At 52.6% G+C, this 19,489-nt stretch overlaps 1 protein-coding gene across 1 annotated transcript; it reads left to right on the top strand.

Moving 5' to 3' along the window:
• The first annotated feature begins 10,024 nt into the window (after positions 1 to 10,024).
• Positions 10,025 to 17,830, top strand: LOC136294174 (solute carrier family 2, facilitated glucose transporter member 5-like). Its single transcript, XM_066191704.1, is given in 17 exon segments — positions 10,025 to 10,037; positions 10,209 to 10,328; positions 10,331 to 10,369; positions 10,372 to 10,418; positions 10,420 to 10,602; positions 11,547 to 11,645; positions 12,093 to 12,253; positions 12,336 to 12,460; positions 12,717 to 12,862; positions 12,943 to 13,075; positions 13,179 to 13,265; positions 13,413 to 13,600; positions 13,727 to 13,837; positions 15,001 to 15,102; positions 15,665 to 15,740; positions 17,247 to 17,374; positions 17,591 to 17,830. Coding segments are annotated over 17 exon segments (1,998 nt in total).
• Positions 17,831 to 19,489: the final 1,659 nt, after the last annotated feature.

Genomic DNA, 19,489 nt, shown 5'->3' on the forward strand with positions numbered 1-19,489 from the left:
TTATGAATCATTCTGTAAATTGGAGGAAGTTTGAGGCTGGGCTGAGAAGGAGAGCTGGACATTGCTCCTATCTTTCCGTTCCTTCTCCCCTCAGAGGGGCTGTAGCTGGGTACTGAAAGAGGAAGCTGTTAAAAACTTCATGGAGCTCTCAAGAGCCACCCTAGATTGGACACAAACATTCTGGCCATGACAGTAAGACTTTGCCTCACTTGAATGAGCAAATGCACACCCTGGAGATGGTGGTTGAGTAAAATGAGTGTGGCCATGAGGACAATCATTGCATTTAGCAGTGACTCCAGGCCAGTTCTGCAGCAGTTCTAGGACTGGCTTTGCTAGAAGGGATTGAGGAGTTTTGGGTCTGCTTCTCTAACCTATGTACTGCATTGCAGTTTAGGGACACAGGCTGATCAGTCCTTTTGCTGATAACTGAGATGGGTCTTTGCTTTCTGGCTGAGACTTCTGCAAATTGTCATTGTTTAGAAGACAAAAATAGCCCTGAAGAGTGAGAAACAATTCTGCATGTCTCTCAACTAGACAGAGGTCTGGGGGTAAACAGCTCTCTTCACAGAGCTGGAACAAATTGCAGCTGGCCTGCATTTACATCAGAAACAACTCTGTAAATCAGTCCCTGGCCATTCCAGGTTTAGGCCCAGATCTTCTGCTGTAGGTCTGGAAAAATCTCCAGTGCTTTAGTGGGGAGTTTCTCCAATCCCACAGTAGGAAATTGAGGTCCTTTGTCTCTGGGATGGAGGGGTTTAAACTGGCATTGTTAACACCCTCTGAACTTGGCAGATGGGATTTTTTTTGTAAGCTTTTCTCACATCAACTTCACTTTGCTGGGGAAGCTGTTGCATTGTTTCTAATTGCTTGGGATGTGCTTTTTCCACGAGGGAAATCTAGCAAGGAGCTGGTCCAAGAGTCCCCAAAGAGCAATCCAGAGGGCTTGAATAATTTGGGTGACAACTAAGACAGACAAGAAGGCAATGGAGTTAGGGAAGAGGGCAAAGCTGGTTCTTGGGGAGTACCTAGTGCATTTCTTGAAGCATGTGGGCAGCAGTGTCGAGCATCTCAGAGCGTGTGATGACACCCCTCTTTTCTGTTTGAACTATTACTGTGAAAGAGTCAAACAGGTTAACAACTCTGTTCAGGTAGCAGTGACAGAGTGACTTACCTCTGCAGAGTCAAAAATAAGTTCTGAGTCATAATGTTTATCTACAACTAATTTTGGCACTGCTTTTTAAGTCCAGGAAGGCTGTTTTGGCTTTCAGACTGATCTATGTATCATGAATACTACAGTCCCAAAGCCAAAGTGGCAAGGGAGCAGAGAGAATCAAAGTTCACATCCCAAACTTCGTTGAATTCAAGTTCTGAGTCTTAATACTATTTTAACACTGTCCCTCTAAGTTCAGGTATTACAAGGTCTGGGGCATGGCTGCATATCAGCAGGGGTTTATATGACCTTGGGTGAAGATTTAACAGTTATTTTCCTCAGTTTGGTCATCCTCTGTCTTTTCCACTTCTGTTACTGTAGAAAACAATTATCTGTTACTTCAGCTGCTGAAGGCTGCAGAACTTCCGAATATTTTAATTACATCTTTGTGGCCAACACCTACAAGGATGTATTGTATTTTTGCTGGTTGAGAGAATTTGGGAGAACTGGCAGACTGGCTGGCCAAACACAAGAGACACCACCACTGCAAATTGTCCTTGGTTGTCATAGCCCTGCTGCTCTATGCTGCTATTCTGTTGGGTCTTTAAGTGGTACCATATTTTGTACTCTGCTGTAAAGAGCTCTTTAAGGTACATTAAGCAAGCAACTGCTGGAATCCATTTTTGGCACGTGGTGTCACCCTCAGGAAGGGACTGTGTGTAGGTACTTCAAACAGGACTGCAGAAGGGTGAGGATTCCTACCTCACTCCCCGAGTTGTACAAATTTTCTGATAGCTAAGAAGGAAACTGAAGTTAACTGATCTAACTTGAACTGGAAACTGCCACAGCCTGACATTTGGTGGTGTTTACTGTGCACCCAGGGAAGAGCAGTCTGGTAAGTAGATTTCCCAATGTCGGAACAAAGTGGCTTTTTCAAACTCCCTTCCCTTCCCTTAGGATATGTGTGCATGTGTGTGTGAGTGTGCAAGAGTGCACGTGAGAGAGAGGTTTCAGCATGAACAGGATGGATAATCCCTCAACCACATTGGAATAATTGCAGAGTTTATAATGAAAATAACTAGAACATGCCTGCTGAAAGGAGATAAAAAAGGGCTGGAAGTGTCTGTGGGCTTTTAAGTGTTGCACATTGCTTTGAAATGAAATACCTCTGCTGCTTAGAGATCGTCACTTCTCCCACAAGTAGGAAGCTCATGCTAGCCTTCCACCTTGGATTACAGGATGGAAAGTACTGGAGGTGTGGGACAGTCTGTTGTGGCCACACCATCTCCTGCATGTGACTCCTTTGCAGTTTGGCACAGTTTTGCTGCAAATATTTCTCGTCCTCAGAGGAACACAGCTTGCTTTCAAATATGCAAATAGAAAGTGGCATGAAGGAGTTTGCAGTGAGATAACTTCTACAGATGTCTCCTCTGGAGCAGCTCCCTCTGCTCCCTGTAAACATTCAAAGACAGACACATCCACTGTTGGAACGGAAGGATTCAGGTGACAAGTTGAGAAGTCTGTGATCATCAGAAACACTGAAATGCTTTACACTTGTTTCTAAACTGGAAGCTGACTTGGACCACCATGCTTTACCTACCCACCTCCTGCTCCAAAGGATCCTTTTTTCTTTTTCTTAAATTTTTTTTTGAACACTGAAAAAGCTGGAGAGTATCATGTGCATTTCTCCACTCCCAGGTATGTGTATCTGCCCCTTCCACGTGTCCCTTCCTCAGTCTGAGCAGAGCTCCAGGCTTGGTTCTGAGTTTTTTGGCATCCCAGCTCCAATGGGAAGCACTTCTCTAGGTTGGGCTCTTGCTTAACTTTGTTAGCTTCCTTTAACATGATTTTAGATCTGCCTTTTGTGGATTATTATTCCTTAATTCACTGGGAAACAGCAATATTTGCATTTAATAAGTCACAAATACTAGCACCTCTCCTTTGCTAGAGAAGGGAGCAAGAAGGAACGTCCAGCCTTCCTACTGCAGCCTTGCTCTTAACTGTGGGAGGAAAAGGAGGAGATGACCTAAGTGGTTGAAAACTAGGGGTATGTGGGGATGGAGATGGATCTCTACAGAAGTGGGAACAGTGCTAAAAATAGATCTTTTAGCTTGTATAGTTGGCTGGGTAAAAATGGAGGTTTTCCATGATGAGAAGTCATCAGGAGGTGATCAAGTAAGGCCTCCAACTGTTGAACTTGTCAGCTGATGCCCCATTTAGGATGCAGTGGAGACATAAGGAGAAAGGGATGGTCTAAACTACACTTGCCAAGAGAAGAATGAGCTTTGCCAGGGTCTCCAAGTGGCATGCATGATGCATTTGACATGCTGAGCTTTGCCCTACTGTTCCCCCCAAAGTGATAAGCAGCAGCTTCCCAGCAGGGGGGAAACAGCAAGTGACCCAGCTGTCCTCAAATATGGTCCCCATATGAAATTCCTCTATCCTGCTAGAAAATACCTACTGGATTGATTGGCATGAGGGGGTTGCAGCCTGTCTGCCCCCACTTTCAGTTCAGAGATGGGAGCAGCAGGTCCCTTGGGTGTGCTCCTTCTCCAAAATCCCAGTAGTGGGTTGAGAGGAATGGCTGCCTGCTGAGACTGAGCATTTGGCTTCCCCTCCATTCCCCCCTTGCCCCATTATTTTTTTAAAGATGAGGTGTAGCCAAACTACTGGGTAAAATCCCCAAAGCAAATCCCTGGGGGGAGCCTTGGCATACTGCCAGAATAGATCATCCTTTGACTGGTCAGAAAACTCTTCCCCTGACTTTGTGCTTGTTCCCAAAGATCGCTGGGCTTCCACATATCTTGTCCAGCAGATAACCCATGGGAGTTGGCAACATTGGTTGATCCTTAGGGATGTTAAGATGACATTCTCAAAATCAGAGGGATTCTGATGCACATGGATGTGCAGCAAGCCCTTTAGATGCTACAGACAACTCCAAAATTAAGTCCCTTTTTTAAAATAGCCTATCACCCTAAGAGATACCTTGATTTCTGCTCAAGCAGGAGACAAGTGCAGCTGTGGCTAGAAAATCAGCATGGAATACAAGTTTTCATTGCAGAGCAGCTATGCTCATACCTGCACAATGAACAGTTCTTTGCCTTCACAGGCCAAGTCTTTTAATCTCCTGGCACTGGAGCACTGGTTTACATCTGAGCAAAATTCCACATGCAGGAAGCAGGCTATTGGGCTGTTTGCAGTGGCTTTTATGAGGAGCTACCTGTGAAAATTTAGGGGCAATTCAATGTGAAAATCTGGAGCTGCTTTTGAGTTTAAAACTTTGCTTTGGCTACTGTGTCTTTATCATGCAAGGCACTGCAGGGCTTAGCCTAGCCCCAGTTTTAGCATGGCAGAACAATAGTGTGGACCTCAGCAAAGTGTATTGTCCTGTTTCTTCCCGTCATTTTCCATCACTGCATTTAGGAGAGCTGCATGCCTGCCAGGCCAGCCTGTGCTGCATCACTCCAGCCTGCTCAGGCAGGGGAGGCCGTGGAAGTGGGAGAGGTGAGAAAGAACATGGTTTCTCCAGAGTTTTCTGTTTGTTACTCTGCTATATTTGTTATCTGGATTCTTAAGTAATGAGTGCTTTGAATTTTGTGATTATGTTACGGTGATGTGTAGTTAATGTACTAATGTTCACTTGAACTAGGATCATGGTAACAGTGTGGTTTGTTTGTTCTTTTTTTTTTTTTTTAACTGTTCAGAAAATAACTTAAATACAAAGATTAAGCTGTGAATCTCTCCTGTTTTCCTTTCGGGGGGAAAGACACTGTCAAAATACCAATCCTATATCTTCCTCAAGCCCCATGTATGTGAGTCCCACTTCTGCTTCACATGTACTGTACACAACATCTGCAGTGTGAACACCTGGAAGTGCTGGGGACAAAAGGTGGACAGCTTTGCCCTGAGCTTGAGGTGGATGCAGCTTGACAGGACACATGGAGTGTGCAGTAGCCAGTCCCACCTCAAAGCTGCTGCTCATGGACGAATGCAGCACAAAAGACTGTCCTGGCAGTCAGGAAAAAAACCACTTTTTCCTAAAACCACAGCATACTTTTTAATCAACACTTTCTCCATTCATAGTTAATGGCCTCTGGCTGGGGCAGATGAGTCTGCCCTGTAAGCCAGAGAGTGGATGTGACTGATAGAGAAGAGTTGGAGCCATCCTGCCCATTAAAGAAGTGTGGGGGGAAAAACCTATAAAGACTTTCTGTTTTTCTGAGTACTGTTGCAAGATCCTGGTAGGAGAAGCACAAATTTGTTTTATAAGCTAATCAGAATCCTGCTGTTCAATAATGAGTGAGTAATTGACATATCGCAGCACCGCCATGCATTTCCATGGGTGGGAGTGCTGCCATGCTTACTGCTCGCCCAAATCAGAACACAAGCACCCTTGCCCTCAGACTACCTCCCTCTTAAAAGTGCTCCTTGGATAGCAGCCTTGGATCTTTCCATTTTACTTAACAGCCCCTTTTAAAACAAAGGCCACCGCAGCTTTAAGATCCTGACTCCAGGGGTGGTCAGAAAACAAAGAAATCCCTGCACTCCCGACATCTCTCCCTGCTGGCTCCATTCTTGGGAGCCAGCAGGGGACTGGAGATTGTGAAGGCTTCTGCTTTTCTGAAGTGCTGGGAGCAGGATTCTTGTCACTTCCAATCTCCATCTCTCCTTGTGACAGGTCTCCCAGCAGTGCCGTGCTTTATTTGGCAAGGCTTTGGTGTTTATATGCATGTGTGTGCACACATATATTTTACCTACATATTTTTATATATGTAAATAATAAATATACATATATACATATATACATATATACATATTTTACACCACTTTAACCTTTTCTGTTCCCTCTCTGCTATTTCCTCCCATCCAATAATAGATTTGGAAGAAGATGTGCAGTGACAGGCTTCATCCATTGTTTTGGATTGGTCTGTAACAGAATGCAGCTTCATTTTAACAACCTGTGAGTGCCAGCACACATAAATGAGACCCGTTCCATACCCACAGTCCCAAGTGTGTGTACTCAAACAACACATATACTGCCCGCTCCCATGAGAAATAGGTTCTCCTTGTGGGTTATTTCTAGATGTTCTTTAGATAGTCCTTCCCCTTCTTGATGTTTAAAGATGAGAATCAGGGTCTTTATTCCAGATTTCTAGGACTAGGACAGTGCTGTCCTGCAGGACATGAGCTGGAAAACTTCTCCCAGGAAATCTGGACTGGAATCTAAAAGCTCAAGTACTAAAGAGAGTCTTTGAGAAAGAAAAGCAATCTCAATTGTAAATTTGCACTGGAAAAGAATGAACAGCTTATCTTAAATAGATTCAGTGGTTAATTACCCTTTCTGTTTAAAAATGTGTGCCTTATTTCCACTTCAAATGAAGGAGGAAAGTAATGTTTGCCATAGCTTCAAATTAACAGCGTTTGATCAACCTACAGCTTTAAAATGAAATTTTCTCGTTTGGTGGTTTTTTATTGTTGTCTTATATACATGCTTTCAAGAGTATAGTAAGGCATTTCTTGGAAAGGGGGAATTGGCCAGTCTTTCTTAGCTAAGCTAGAAAGACTGTAATTCTTACAATAACCGTTTAGGATGAGTTTAGCAATTGTTGGTTTGAAGAGGATGATGAGCTCTCAGGAGAGGAAGCAGCATAGCCAAGGAAACAAAAGACCTGAGCAGACAGACATGCTGGAAGGCTGCCATGGATTTCTGTGGGTGAGCTGTCTGTCTGTCCAGGGAGGAAAGGCTGTGCCTGGCTCCAGCAGTATCCTGGCCCCTTTTGTGTGTGGCACAGCTTCCTCTGCAATGGCACACGTCAGTGCCCAGGACGTGGAAATGATTCAGTGTTTTGTGGGAATAAGATGCCACTTCTGGTCCTGAGAGCTCTGGATAGCTCTGCTTTTCCAAGTGCTTGAGTTGCTCCACAGCACTGCCCGTGACCCTGTCCCAGGAAGTGCTGCTGGAGGAGGCAAGAGAGGAAAAACAAGCTGCTGCTTGCACTCACCCATGCAGTGGGCTGCAGCCATCAGAGATCTCAGCCTGAACCCTTTGCCAGCTGATTCATGCCCAGCAGTGCATGTCTGTGAGTACCAGTCACTTTGCTTTACCCTAAAAGAGCTCAGACACACATTCATTATATCTCCAAAAGAGATACTGTTTGTTTCACCTCCATGTTACCTTCCCATCCTGAGCTTTCTCTCCAAAATTATTTGCTGACATAAACCTGGCTGGTAGGAGCAGCTAGAAATCTCCAAACCAGCAGAGAGGGTGCTGAGCTGTGAGGCTGATCAGCTGGGGACCACTGAAGTTAGATAAGGAATATGACCAGGGAAACCTGGGCTGGAAAGGTCGCAGCTGTACAGGTAAATAGCCTGCCTGCAGGTGGAGAATAGTCAGATGGGCTTTCCAGTGCACCAAGGCAGAGACAACAGCCTGAGCAGTGCTTTCGCTGGGGACAGCACTGACTCCTGGATGCCGCTGTGGTTTGAAGAAACTCAAGCCCCCAGTTAACATCACACAGCTGATGTATCCAGAAGTCCCTGTCCCATGCCCCAAGCACCCTGCTGGCATTTACAGAGGTGGATCAAGGAAAGCTTCTCCTCCAAGGGACAGTAAGGTGGGGAGGCTGCCACACCATCTCTGTTTCTGCAGTGTCAATTCCGAAGGGCAGCCCTGGCAAACTGCTCTGACCTTCAGAGCAGCAGTGATGTCTGTGAGCAGCTCTGCCTTACCCTGCCCGTGCTGCTGACTTCACTCTCCTGCAGCACAGGGAAAGGGGTCAGTGGCTGCTAAGCAATGCATTTTTTTGCCTTTGCATGAGCTGTTTATTGCCTCCTTGGGGAATTTATCTAGTTTGGACTAGATGGTGCTGGGCAAACCCCAAGAACCAGGACTGGGACTACATCCTTTCCAAGGGATTTCTATCTCATCTTGAAAAAGGGGACAGACCTCCCAGTGGGGAGCTCTCAGCTCAGGGGAAGCCCTCCAGTGTCCCAACTGCTTCTCCATCCTCCTGGCCTCAGCAAATGCTATCACTCTCTGCACGATGTGTGCTGGGACCAGCTCTACCTGCTGCTCTGCCTCTCCCGGTTCTCATGGGTTTCTTTGTGTGCCTCAGGCACTGTGTCAGATGCCTTGAGAAAAGGAGATGTGTGAGTATCCCATGACATGGAGTGCAGCCCCAGTGCTGTGTCTGGACTCTGGGGCAGCAGCAAGGCAAGAGTGGGCCAGGAGCTCTGGGAGTGGCAATGGGTGGCGATCAAGGAGGTTTATGGGCTCACAGCCACTTTCCCAGCCACGGGGAATATTTCAGCCAGGAATACCTTGTATGGAGGCAGGGGAGGAATGCCTGTAAAATGTGGAGACAAGCTCCCTTGCAGCTCAGAGCAGTGGCTATTTCTCACCAGCCCTTGTCTGTCGTGTGCCACTCTCACCGGGTCAGGTCACAGGAGTGTATCCAATTAACCCAGCCCCCTGGTGATCCTTAACTGGCACTCCAGGCTTTCCTCCTCCCCCTCCTTGCCACACCACGAGTTTCTCACCTCTCATCTCATCTGCTGCTATGTCTCTGTTCCCAGCATCCCAGCCACAGCTGGGAACCAGTGACCATAACCCATATTTACTCCCTGAATCAAGGCAGCAACCTTCCCCTGGCTTGGAGTTGTATCCAGAGGGTGTCCCTGCTTGGTCCCCAGCATCAGGCTGTGTGGCAGGAGAAGGGGCTGTGCAGAGATGAGCACGGGGCTTGGGGACAGGTATGGGCTTCAGTGCAGAGGAGCTGGGAAGTTCCAGGAGGGTTTCCTGGTAGGTACTTGCTGGGAGAGTACCAGGGTGAGGGAGAGATGGCTGCTGCTGTTTCCTCTTCCAGTGTTCTTTCCAGAGACCAGTAGACACATTTAACCCTCCACGTGCTGCTCCCAGAGATGAGCCATATACCCGAATGACCAGAATTGGAGCATGGCTGCAGGACACCGCATGGCCTGGCTCATTGTCCTGTCCTGGGTTTGCTGCTTTGCCCTTTTCCCAAGGACTTGGGGGAAGTCCTGGGCAGGTTTAGGGCTGCAGCACTGCAGGTGCTTTGGGCATGGCTGGGACCCACAGGCTGCATGTTCTCTTGCTGTCCCACCCATGGTTAAGTCCAAAAAAATGGATCTTCATCCTGCTGCTCTGAGAATGAACCAGGACCATCCCCAGAAGGACTGTGGCTTCTGCAGGTCTCCCCCAATGTGGCCCTGTCACCAAGGTCTCTGCAGCCACCCAGCACACCCACACAAAGGTAAAGGTGATGCCTTGATCCACATGTGGAGAAACTGAGTCTGGGCAAGACATAGGAACCCTTGAGCAGGAGCCAGCTGTGGGAAAACTGAACACTGGCAGGCTCGCAAGGGCTGGTGGCTGGGGGAGAGGCCCGATGCTTTCAGGAAGAGCTGGAGGCTCACGTGCAGGGAGGAGGCCAGAGCTGGAACATCCTCCATGGAAGAGTGTGGTGCCTGGACTCTCCCAGACCCCAGTCACCCTGGCTGGGGCTGGCACGGCAGGCCTGAGGGTGCCCATGCATCTCTCCCAGCTCTGCTCCGCTTTCCTGACCCCACGGGACCGTCCTGAGTAGGGCCAGCCAGCCGGGACCAGTCCCTTTTAAGCCCTTGGATCTGTTTCCAGCCGTGCCTTAGTGGGGTCCCCATCCTTTCAACTGGCTGCTCGGCAAATTAAGAGCATGCTATTAGGCTGCTAATTAAAGGCACTTCATTAGCAGCAGGGGAGGCAGCTCCTCGCCGCAGCAAAATTGGATTCCTCTGAGCTGCCATGAGCCGATTCTCTCCTCTCCGGGGCTGGGGGCTGTGTCCCTCTGAGTCCGGGGAAGGCAGCTGCCTCGAGCCATGGCCGTGGGGGGTACCAGCCTCTTCCCGACCGCAGGGGATGGAGCACATCTGCCCCATGGCGGGAGAGAGACCGGAGGTGTTGGGGGTGTTGGGTGATGCGGGGCCGTCCCCTCGCCGCCAGCCTCGGGGATGGTGCCGTGATGTTGCCCCACTTACGGTTCCCGGGGTCGCTCCCGTCTAGACGGGACATGCGAGAGTTCTCAACGGTGGCAGAGCATCACGTCAGCGGTTCCGGTGCCCCCAGGCTGGGCCGTGACCCCCCAGCGGGCTGGGCAGTCCGCAGGCGCTGCCCCTGCCCCCGGCGAGGGGAGAGGCTCCCGGACTCCTCCTCCGGCCGCTCAGGGCCTCCAATGAGCCCCGTGGGCGTCCGGGCTGCGCTGCCCTGCCCTGCCTTCCCTTGCCTTCCCTTCCCTCACCCCTCCTTCTTCTATCTAAAAATGGGAGAGAGCAGCCGGGCCGCCGGACCGGGGCTGCCTTCCTCCCCCTCTCCTCCTCCTCCCGTCCCGAGCTCCGCCTGCAGCCTCGAGCCGCCGGTCGGGAAAGGGACCCCAAAGCCCGTCGGGGACATCAGTGGGGTGAGCTCCCTGCGGGCCGGGAGGGCGGCCCCATCCCTGCTTCCCCTCTGCTTTACGGTGTCCCTGTCCCCCTCTAGCCCCTGGCCTGACACCCTCCGGCTTGACATCCCTCTCCCCTTTTTCCCGGCTTGGGATTCCTGATGGGATTAGAGGGGATTTGCTGTGCGTGAGCCGGGAGCTGCTGGGTGCTACGAATCCGGCTACCGTGCGGGGGGTGTTGCGAGGAGGGTCAGGCTGTGGGTGCTGGGGAGCGAGGCTGCTCCTGGAGGACGCAGGCTCATCCCGTGTCCGCCGCCTGCAAGCCCCGTCGCTTCCAGGACATTCATTGCTCCGGGGTGCAGCATTCTGCAGCTGGGGGTGCTCTGAATGCTCCTGAGCACCCCGATCCTGGGGTGGGCTGGGTCAGAGCTGCAGGGTGGCTGTTCCCCCGCAGCCACCGGCTCCCCGCAGTGAGGACCCCCAGCAGCTGGAGCGGGAGACAAAGGTCTTGGAGGGGGCGAGGGTTTAGGAGGTGGGTCCATGTGGTGTTTTGGGGTGGGCTGGGACCTTCCACGGGGACCTCTCAATGGTGTTGGGCCACTCGCAGCAGCACCACGCAGCTGCTCCACTGAGATAGGGGGATGGGTGTCCCTCCTTTCTCCGCCTGCCCCTTTCCGTCTGCTCCCCCTCCCAGCTGAGGGCAGGGGTGCCCAGGGTACCCGGGCTGGGTCACTGCCATGGTGAAAATCCTCACACCACAACCACAAGACCAGCCACGAGGAAGCTGCATCAGCTGGGCTGGGTGCTGGGCAGTGGCTTGAAGCAATGTTCAACACAGGATTCCATTGCAGTGGGGTCTTTGCACTGGGCCAGGGTCATCCCTATTGGAAAAGGGGCAGTTCATGACACCTTAGCAACTGGCTCTGCTGGCCAGGGCTGTGCTGATCCTTCCTCCTCTTTCCTAGCATCTCACCTTCCCCCTGCTGTCTGTCACCCTTCTGGTATCCTTTGGCTCCTCCATGCTCTATGGCTACAACCTTGCTGTGGTGAACTCACCGGCAGAGGTAAGGGATAGGCAGCCACTCTGGGGGCAGGGAAATCGGCTCTGCATCCCTGCCTTGGAGGGTGGAGGGACAGCTGTCCAGCAGCCCCACACCAAAACATGGGCATTTTCCTTGAGCAGTCACCCAGAGAGGAATGGCATGGGAGGGACACCAGAGTCCAGGTTCATGTGCACCAAATTGGTCCCCCCAGGAAAGAAGGGCCTGGAAAGCTGGCCACAACCTCCCTGCTCCAGCTTGAGTGCTGTCTGTGGTATCTCTAAGTCATCCTTAGACCTCTCAGGTGCTGAGTTTTGCTGAGCAACCAGACCAGCACATCTCAGTCATCCCCAAACTCGTTCTGCCCTGCATCTCTTTTAATGCTGTTAAACCCATGATATTGTCCCTATAGATCCTGTCTTCCCCTTTCTCCCAACACACCTGGTGCCTGTGTGTGTCTCTGCCCTGCAGCACATAAAGGCTTTCTACAACGCCTCGTGGTCCCAGCGGTTCGGACACGGGCTGGCCCCTGGCCCCCTGACCCTCCTCTACGCCCTGACCGTCTCCATCTTCGCCCTGGGCGGGCTGGGGGGCTCCTTGCTGGTGGGGGTGCTGGTGGAGCAGTACGGCAGGTAAGGGTGTCATGCCGTGGGCCAGGGTGGTGCAGAGGTGGGATGGGGCCGGAGGAGCTGCCCTGCTGTTTGTGCCTGCCAGGAATGGTGCTCTGAGCCGCAGTGCTCTCCTCGTCCTCCTGGCCGGCGGCTTCATGGGCTTCAGCCGGGAGCTGGGATCCCCTGAGATGGTGATCATCGGCCGCTCCATCACAGGGCTCCACTCAGGTGGGTGCTTCCTGGGCTGTGCACAGCCCCTTCCTCATGGCTCAGCCCCCTACAGCCATTCCTAGGGGGATGGAGAAGGCTTTGTATTCCCCACAGACTCTGCGGAGGGGTTCTCTGGTACAGCCGGGGCCACCTCCAAGGCCATGGGGTCCCCACTGTGGATGATGCTGGACATGGGTGGAGAAGGACCAAGGGTCTGGCTAGGTACCCTTCTCCATACTGCCTCTGCCATCGCAGTCTCTCCTGTGTCCTTCAGGTATCTGTCTCAGTGTGGTGCCCCTCTACCTGGGAGAAATAGCTCCCAAGAACCTGAGGGGATTCCTGGGCCTCATGCCCAGCATCTTCATCTGCCTGGGGGTTTTCTCTGCTCAGGTCCTGGGCCTCCCTGAACTGCTGGGCAAGGTGAGCACAGTACCTCAGCCCACACATGCTGGATGTTGCTCTGCCCTTCCCATGACATATGCCATTTCAACTCCTCTCAGGACAGATTCTGGCCCCTTTTCCTGTCAGTGGTGGTTGTTCCTGCCTCTCTGCAGCTCCTGCTGCTGCACTGCTTCCCTGAGAGCCCTCGGTACCTGCTGATAGAGAAAAATGACGTCTGTGGGGCCACCGAAGGTGAGGGAATATCCTGGGGGAGACTGGCTCCGGAAGGTGCTGGGTGGCTCTCCAAGGTCTTCCAAGACCAAGGTGCATCCTCATGGCATTCTTCCATACCCATACCTGACAGCCCACTGCAGTCCTGATGGTTCAGCCCTTCTGTCCCACCTGGTTGTGCCACAGCATTTCCATGGTGCCCAGCACTGTGGTGTGAGGCTTTTCCCCATTTCCTATGGATGCTGAGCCCCATAGGGAGGCTGCTGGGGAGGCTGGGTCAGGGTAGAGCCAAGTGCCATACCTGTGAGCGTCCACCCTGTGCTAGGGACACGTGTCCATGGCCCCACTGTCTCCACAGCACTGCACCGGTTCCTGGGGACCCCCGAGGTCCAGGATGTGATCGAGGAGATGAAGAAGGAGCAGCGGTCGCTCTCCTCCACGGAGATGGTGTCGGTGTGGCAGCTGCTGCGGGAGCGCTCCGTGCGCTGGCAGATGCTCTCAGTGGTGGTTCTGAACGCCGGCATGCAGCTCTCGGGGATCGATGCCGTAAGCCCCGCATGGCCCTCGCCCCAGACACGGCTCCGCAGACGCTGAGCTGAGACCTGACAGCTCATTTCATCGAGTGCCCCGTGGCTCCATGCCCCAGCTCATGCTGTGTCCCCTCCTCGGCAGATCTGGTTTTACACCAACACCATCTTCGAGAATGCCGGGATCCCCACGTCCCAGATCCCCTACACCACCATGGGCACCGGTGCCACTGAGGTCATTGCTGGGCTGATTGGGGTGAGTGAGGGACAGACAGATGGACACAGCCCCTCCATGCCAGAGCCCTCTTGCCAGCTCCCAGGACCATCAAACAGGGGCCAGAGTGGACCCCCAGATATCATCTGGGCCACAGCACAGCCCCTTTTCTGGGAGGCAAAGGATTTGGCATGGAAATGGGGATGGGAGATGGGATGAGACCGGCTCAATTTAGGAGTCACATTTAGGAGTGGCAGGATAATTTTAGGGTAGCAGGGAGGTTGGGTAGAGATGGCAGGCAAAGAGCAGGTTGGAGATGATGGAGGGAACTGGAAGTTCCTTCTGGCTCTCGTTTTCATTGTCCCTCTGTTAGCAGAGCCACATGTCTCCATTTTCCCCTGCTCCCAGCCAAGCACTGGCCTGGCCCCAGGCTAGCAGCCCTACCCCCCAGCCAGCCCTCATTTAGCTGGAGAGTTAGCACTGGGCCAGGCAGATTTATGGCCCTTGTCCCATCTGCAAGTGTCACCTAGGGCCAGCCCAAGCCACCCAGCACTAAATCTGCTCCCTGACAATTACAGAGACGGATGGGGGTGGCTGCTCCCAGAAAGCAGGGAATGAGTGGGGGGCTGCTCCCCTCTCCCATAGCCTAATCCAGAGCAGAGTGGGGTCCCCTGCCTCTCTGAAGGGTACTCCCTTCTTCCCTCCCGTCTGTGGGGGTGTCTCAGCCCCCCAGCAGTCGACCAGCATAGAGCCAGATTGCTTGGGAGCAGCCCCACAAATGGCCCCCGATGGACATGCCGAGATTGGTTATAAAATTACAGGCATTTGTTCTGCTGTCAATACCCTGCCTGCTCCCACTGCTGCTGCACTGCCTGCCCACGCCCTGCTGTGCCCACTGCCCCACAAACACCCCGTGCCCCAGCACCTCCACCTGGCACTGATGCCAGTGTGGCTTCTGGGTCAGCCCAGCCAGCACCAACCCTGCACTCTAACCCCTGCTCTGTTGGACCCACCTCCTGCCCCAGGCATGCTCACCCCTGGTACTTTCCATGCCCCAGCCCTAGAGCTCTGAGCTGGGCTTGCCCCTAGTCCCCAGATGCCACTGGGAGCACCCTCCCACCTTCAGCTGGATCTGGGGTTCAGGGGTGATCCCATCCACCTTGGAGCTCCCCAACACCCCATCAGTCTTTGCTCCCTCCTGGCAGTGCTTCACCATCGAGAGGGTGGGCCGGCGGCCCCTCATCATCACCGGCTTCTGTGCCATGGGTGTCTGCTCTGCTGGCATCACCATCTCTCTGCTGCTGCAGGTAGGGCCTGGCCACTGCCACCCCTGGGCCATTATCTGGGGCTCGGTGGTGGAAGGAGGGGTAGAATCCTGGGGGAAGGAGCGTACATGGAAATGATAGGTGAGCTGACTCTTCCAAGTCATGCTTTCCCTTCAAAGTTAACGAGAAGGTAAATTTAGTAGCAAGAACAACAACAACAAAAAAGAAAACAACAAATCCATATGAGAAAAATCCTGCTGCTTCTGGTAGCTTTTTTTCAGAAATAGTTGTTCCCAGGGAGGCAGCTGTGAAATGCCAGGGCAGGCGGAGGGTGCTTCTCCTGCCATCTGCTTCCAGAGGATGCTCCCATGGCTCTGGGGACACTGCATCATCAGCTGCTGGGCTTGGCTGAGGCTGACCCTCCCCAGCTTTACCCCAAACCACCCATTGCTTGTCTGCATCTCACCAATACATGCTGTGCGGCCACTGTCGCCAAGAGCCACCACCAAGCCGAGGGCAGGCACGAAGCTGTGTCCCAGGGGTGCTGGGTGTGAAGGTCAGGGCCAGCCCCCAGCAGTGTCCCCAGCCCGGTGTCCCCTCGCAGGCCGCCCTGCCCTGGATGCGCTACGTCAGCGTGGCCTGTGTGGTCGGCATCATCGCTGGCTTCTGCATGGGACCAGGTGGGTCTGGGGCTGGGGGAGTGGGGAGCATTGGGGTGGGAATGGGGGCTCCAGGGGGTTTGCAGGCAAATATCTGAGCCTTGGCCCTGTCCCCATGGTCAGGCCCTGGTTTATGATGCTGTACCTCCAAGTGAAACCCCACCACAAATCCCTCCAGCCCCACACATCCCCAGGGCACACTCTACCTCCTCCTCCTGGGCCATGCTCCAGGAGCAAGCAGAGTGAAAGCACTGGCAGCCTTCCCCAGACCTCTGTGGAGGTACCACCACTCCTATCACAGTGCAGCTGGTGAGAATCATCCTGCCCCTAATCAAGTGCAGGCTCCAACATCCACGAGTGAAACCTGGACTGGTTTACCCAGTTGATGTATTAGTAGAGCTCTTAGCAGATCTATAATTCATCCTCAGCCCAGACTTTATTCACTGTAATTACATCTTTAATTAGGATTTTAATGGCTCATTGTTCACAAACAATGATGAATAGAGTTTTAAAACAAAAAAAAAAAATATATATATATATATCTCTGTACTGGGCGAGCTGTGAGTAAGAGTCCGTCAGGGGCTCCACTCCTCCCTTGCTTCTTACGCTTGTTTTTTGGTTCATCTTTTTCCTGTATTTATAAAGAGGTCCAGCCAGCCCTGATCCAGGCAGTTGGGATCCCAGGCACGTCACCATATCAAGTGCAATCCTGTGCCAGATTTTTGTGTGTCTTGGAATGTACTCTGGACCTCGGATCCTGCCCCCCAACACAGGGACAGTCCTGGGACCCAGGACTTCTGGCTCAGTGACAATTGGCTGGAGAGGCTAAGTCCTGTGTCCAGTTTTCAGACAACTTACAAGTTGGCTTGGGAAACCAGTTCCATACATTCTGTGTTTTTTCGCCATAACATGGGAAAAGCAGGTTGGAAAATGGCATTTCTGTGTCCTGTGGGAGATTCTGTTGCTCAGAAAAGTGGCTGCTTCTTTCCTCGCTGAATCAGCCACAGTGGCAACAGAAGCTGATTGATAGAAGGAAGTTTTCTAAACTATTTTGATCAAGGCAGTCTGGAAAGGGCATTGTGGAGGGTGCCAGGAGGATGTTTCTCTATGCCTGTGATCTCTATGAGATTTAATAGATCAGCATTTAGAAACATGATCTAATATATCAGCATTTTTGGAAAACAAGGGTCCACATGAAATGTTCCACGTTTACTTTGACTCAGTCTGAAACTTTCCAGTCATTCACCTTGGGGAACTGACCTGAGCACCCAACTATGTGCCAGTGTGGTATGTCAGGGGGATGTCACCCACTCCCCAAGACATATCCCAAAGGAGACCAAGGGTAGGACACTGTTCCACCACACTCCCTGTCTCCTCCAGCTCTGCCAGCACCACCAGTTTGATCCATGAGTCTTGCTGGGCTCCAGCCGTTTGGCCACAGGACTGAGGTGGGCAGAAGCTGTTGACCCCAGGAGTGTTTGATGCAGCCTGTCCCCCATACCCTTGATCTGTCCCCTCCCTCTGCAGCCGGTGTCCCATTCCTGATGACAGCTGAGCTCTTCATGCAGTCACACCGCCCAGCTGCCTACATTGTGGGGGGCTCTCTCAACTGGCTCTGCAACTTCACCGTCGGCTTCATCTTCCCCTTCTTGCAGGTACCAGATCAGAGGGGCCCTGGGAGATGGAGGGAATGGACACAGCCCTGCTGCACTCCCAGGATGGGATGCCAAGACAGGGATGCCCGTGCTCTTGGCTCAGCTAAGTGCTGGAGGGAGCCAGCCCAGGGCAGGGTGATGGGAGGGGACGCTGCCTCGTGCCGTGCCCAGTTTGGGAGTGCCTGGCTCTCTGCCTCCTCCTTCTCTTGTCCCCAGATGTCAGCTGGTGCCTTTTGCTACCTGGTTTTCTGTGGTATCTGCCTGCTGGTGGCCCTGTATGTCTACCTTGTCATCCCTGAGACCAAGAACAAAACCTTCATGGAGATCAGCCACATCTTTGCCACGCGCCGCTCCGTCCTCTCTGGCCCAGCCAATCTCATTGGGATGTTGAAGCTCAATGGCTATGGGAGTTTGGAGAGCAGCTCCCTGGAGGGCTCGGGCTCCAGCCTGCCCTGATCTGGGTGGGATGGGGATGGTGGAGGAGGCTCAGGGTGGGGGAAGGATGTGGGGGCCAATTTGTTCCAACCTGGTCATCTCTAGGTCTCCCAGGACATGTCTCCATGGCACAGTCTGCACCCAGGATGAGCCCCATTGATGCACCAAGGTTGCTCTGCTGGGCATGAGCCCCCATGCTGGAAGAGATGCCCCCACAGAGACAAGGGAACCTCCTGAGGCAGGGGGTTCTCATTGCTCCTGGGTGTGGGGCCTTGACAAGAGCTTCTGGCATGAGCTGTTTAATAAAGAGCATTGCCACCAGAGCCATTGTTTGGCAAGTTTAGCCTGGAATGGCAGCAAACAGGAGTGTGCTGGAATGGACAGGTCCTTCTCCAGTACCAGGGAAGAGCAGAATGCAAAGAGGGGCTTGTCCTCCTCCCCACTGTGACTGGCTGGAAAGGTCAAAGTCACCCCACATTTTCTAGGAAGGACAGCCAGGATGGCTCCCAGGCTCTTGCATCTCTCCCCAGGTTGGTTGGGCAAAGCTGGAGGCTGTTGCAGAAGGGACAGAGGGCAGCTCTGAGCTGGGGGTGACTGTCCAGCCACTGTGCCCCTCCACAGACTGCTGAAAGCCCTTGGCTTTGTGTGCTGGCTCCACAGAGTGCTCCCATGGGAACCCTGCACACTCCCAAACTCTCTGGAGGACAAAGGGATCCAGGATACACCCTCATCCCCTTACTGCACCCCATGAATTGCTGAGACCCCAGGGTGTTCTTCAAGCACGACCTCTCCCATGTCTCTGTCCTGAATCCTGGGGGCTGTTCTTGGAGGGAGAGGCTGTCCTGTATCCCAGAACCCCCCCACAGCAGCTCCCACAAATACCATGGTAGATCATGGGGTTCCCAGACATCCAGAAGCTGCTGTTTGCAGGAAAACTACAACATTTTGTTGTGGTGAGAGGTAAACCCAGGTGGTGGGGAGTGCTGTGTGGCCAAAACACTCTCATGCCAACACACACATCATTTTGTTGCAAATATTTTTTTTTTCCAGTTTCCCTGTCCGTGACAGGTGCACAGCTTGGTGTTTCTGGTGTCTTAGTGAGGAGCCCACCCTTCCTGCATCCCTTGGCAAAGCCTCAGGGCGCCTCTAGGTGTTTGTAGGTGCTGGACCTGTGGGGACAGGGACCGGGCTGTACTGGGTTCTATCCCTTCCATCCTCAGCCAGCAGCTTGAGGCTCTTCTGCATCCTGAGCCGTTTAAAGGGCTCCAGTCAAAGCAGGGTCACGGCTGTGCAGCATCAGCCGCTCCCACCCCGCCTCCCTCCTGCCTGGGCTGCTCTCGGCAGCAGAACAGAGCGGTAAATATGTGCAGCATTACATATGTATAATGGAGTGTAAATAACCCCAAAAAGTGCATTGTAAATAGACTCCAAGTTTATCCTTTATTAATGAGGCACTGAGTGCCCTGCTGTTTTAGAGCAGCGAGACTTTGATAATATCAAAACCTAAATTACACTTGTGTCTCTCATTCCCAGCAAACGACAGCATCATTTCAGGCCTCTTTGCCACTTGTATTTATTTATGCTGGTATTTATCTATCTCTCCCACCCAGCATGTGGGGCAGCTTGGAGGTTGCCCCCTGCCCTCTGTGTGGGAAGCAATGGCCCCCCTGGGACCAGCCC

This window comes from Chamaea fasciata, unplaced genomic scaffold, assembly GCF_029207755.1.
Source record: "Chamaea fasciata isolate MVZ Bird 193981 ecotype frontalis unplaced genomic scaffold, bChaFas1.0.hap1 SCAF_9, whole genome shotgun sequence".
Taxonomy (NCBI): domain Eukaryota; kingdom Metazoa; phylum Chordata; class Aves; order Passeriformes; family Sylviidae; genus Chamaea; species Chamaea fasciata.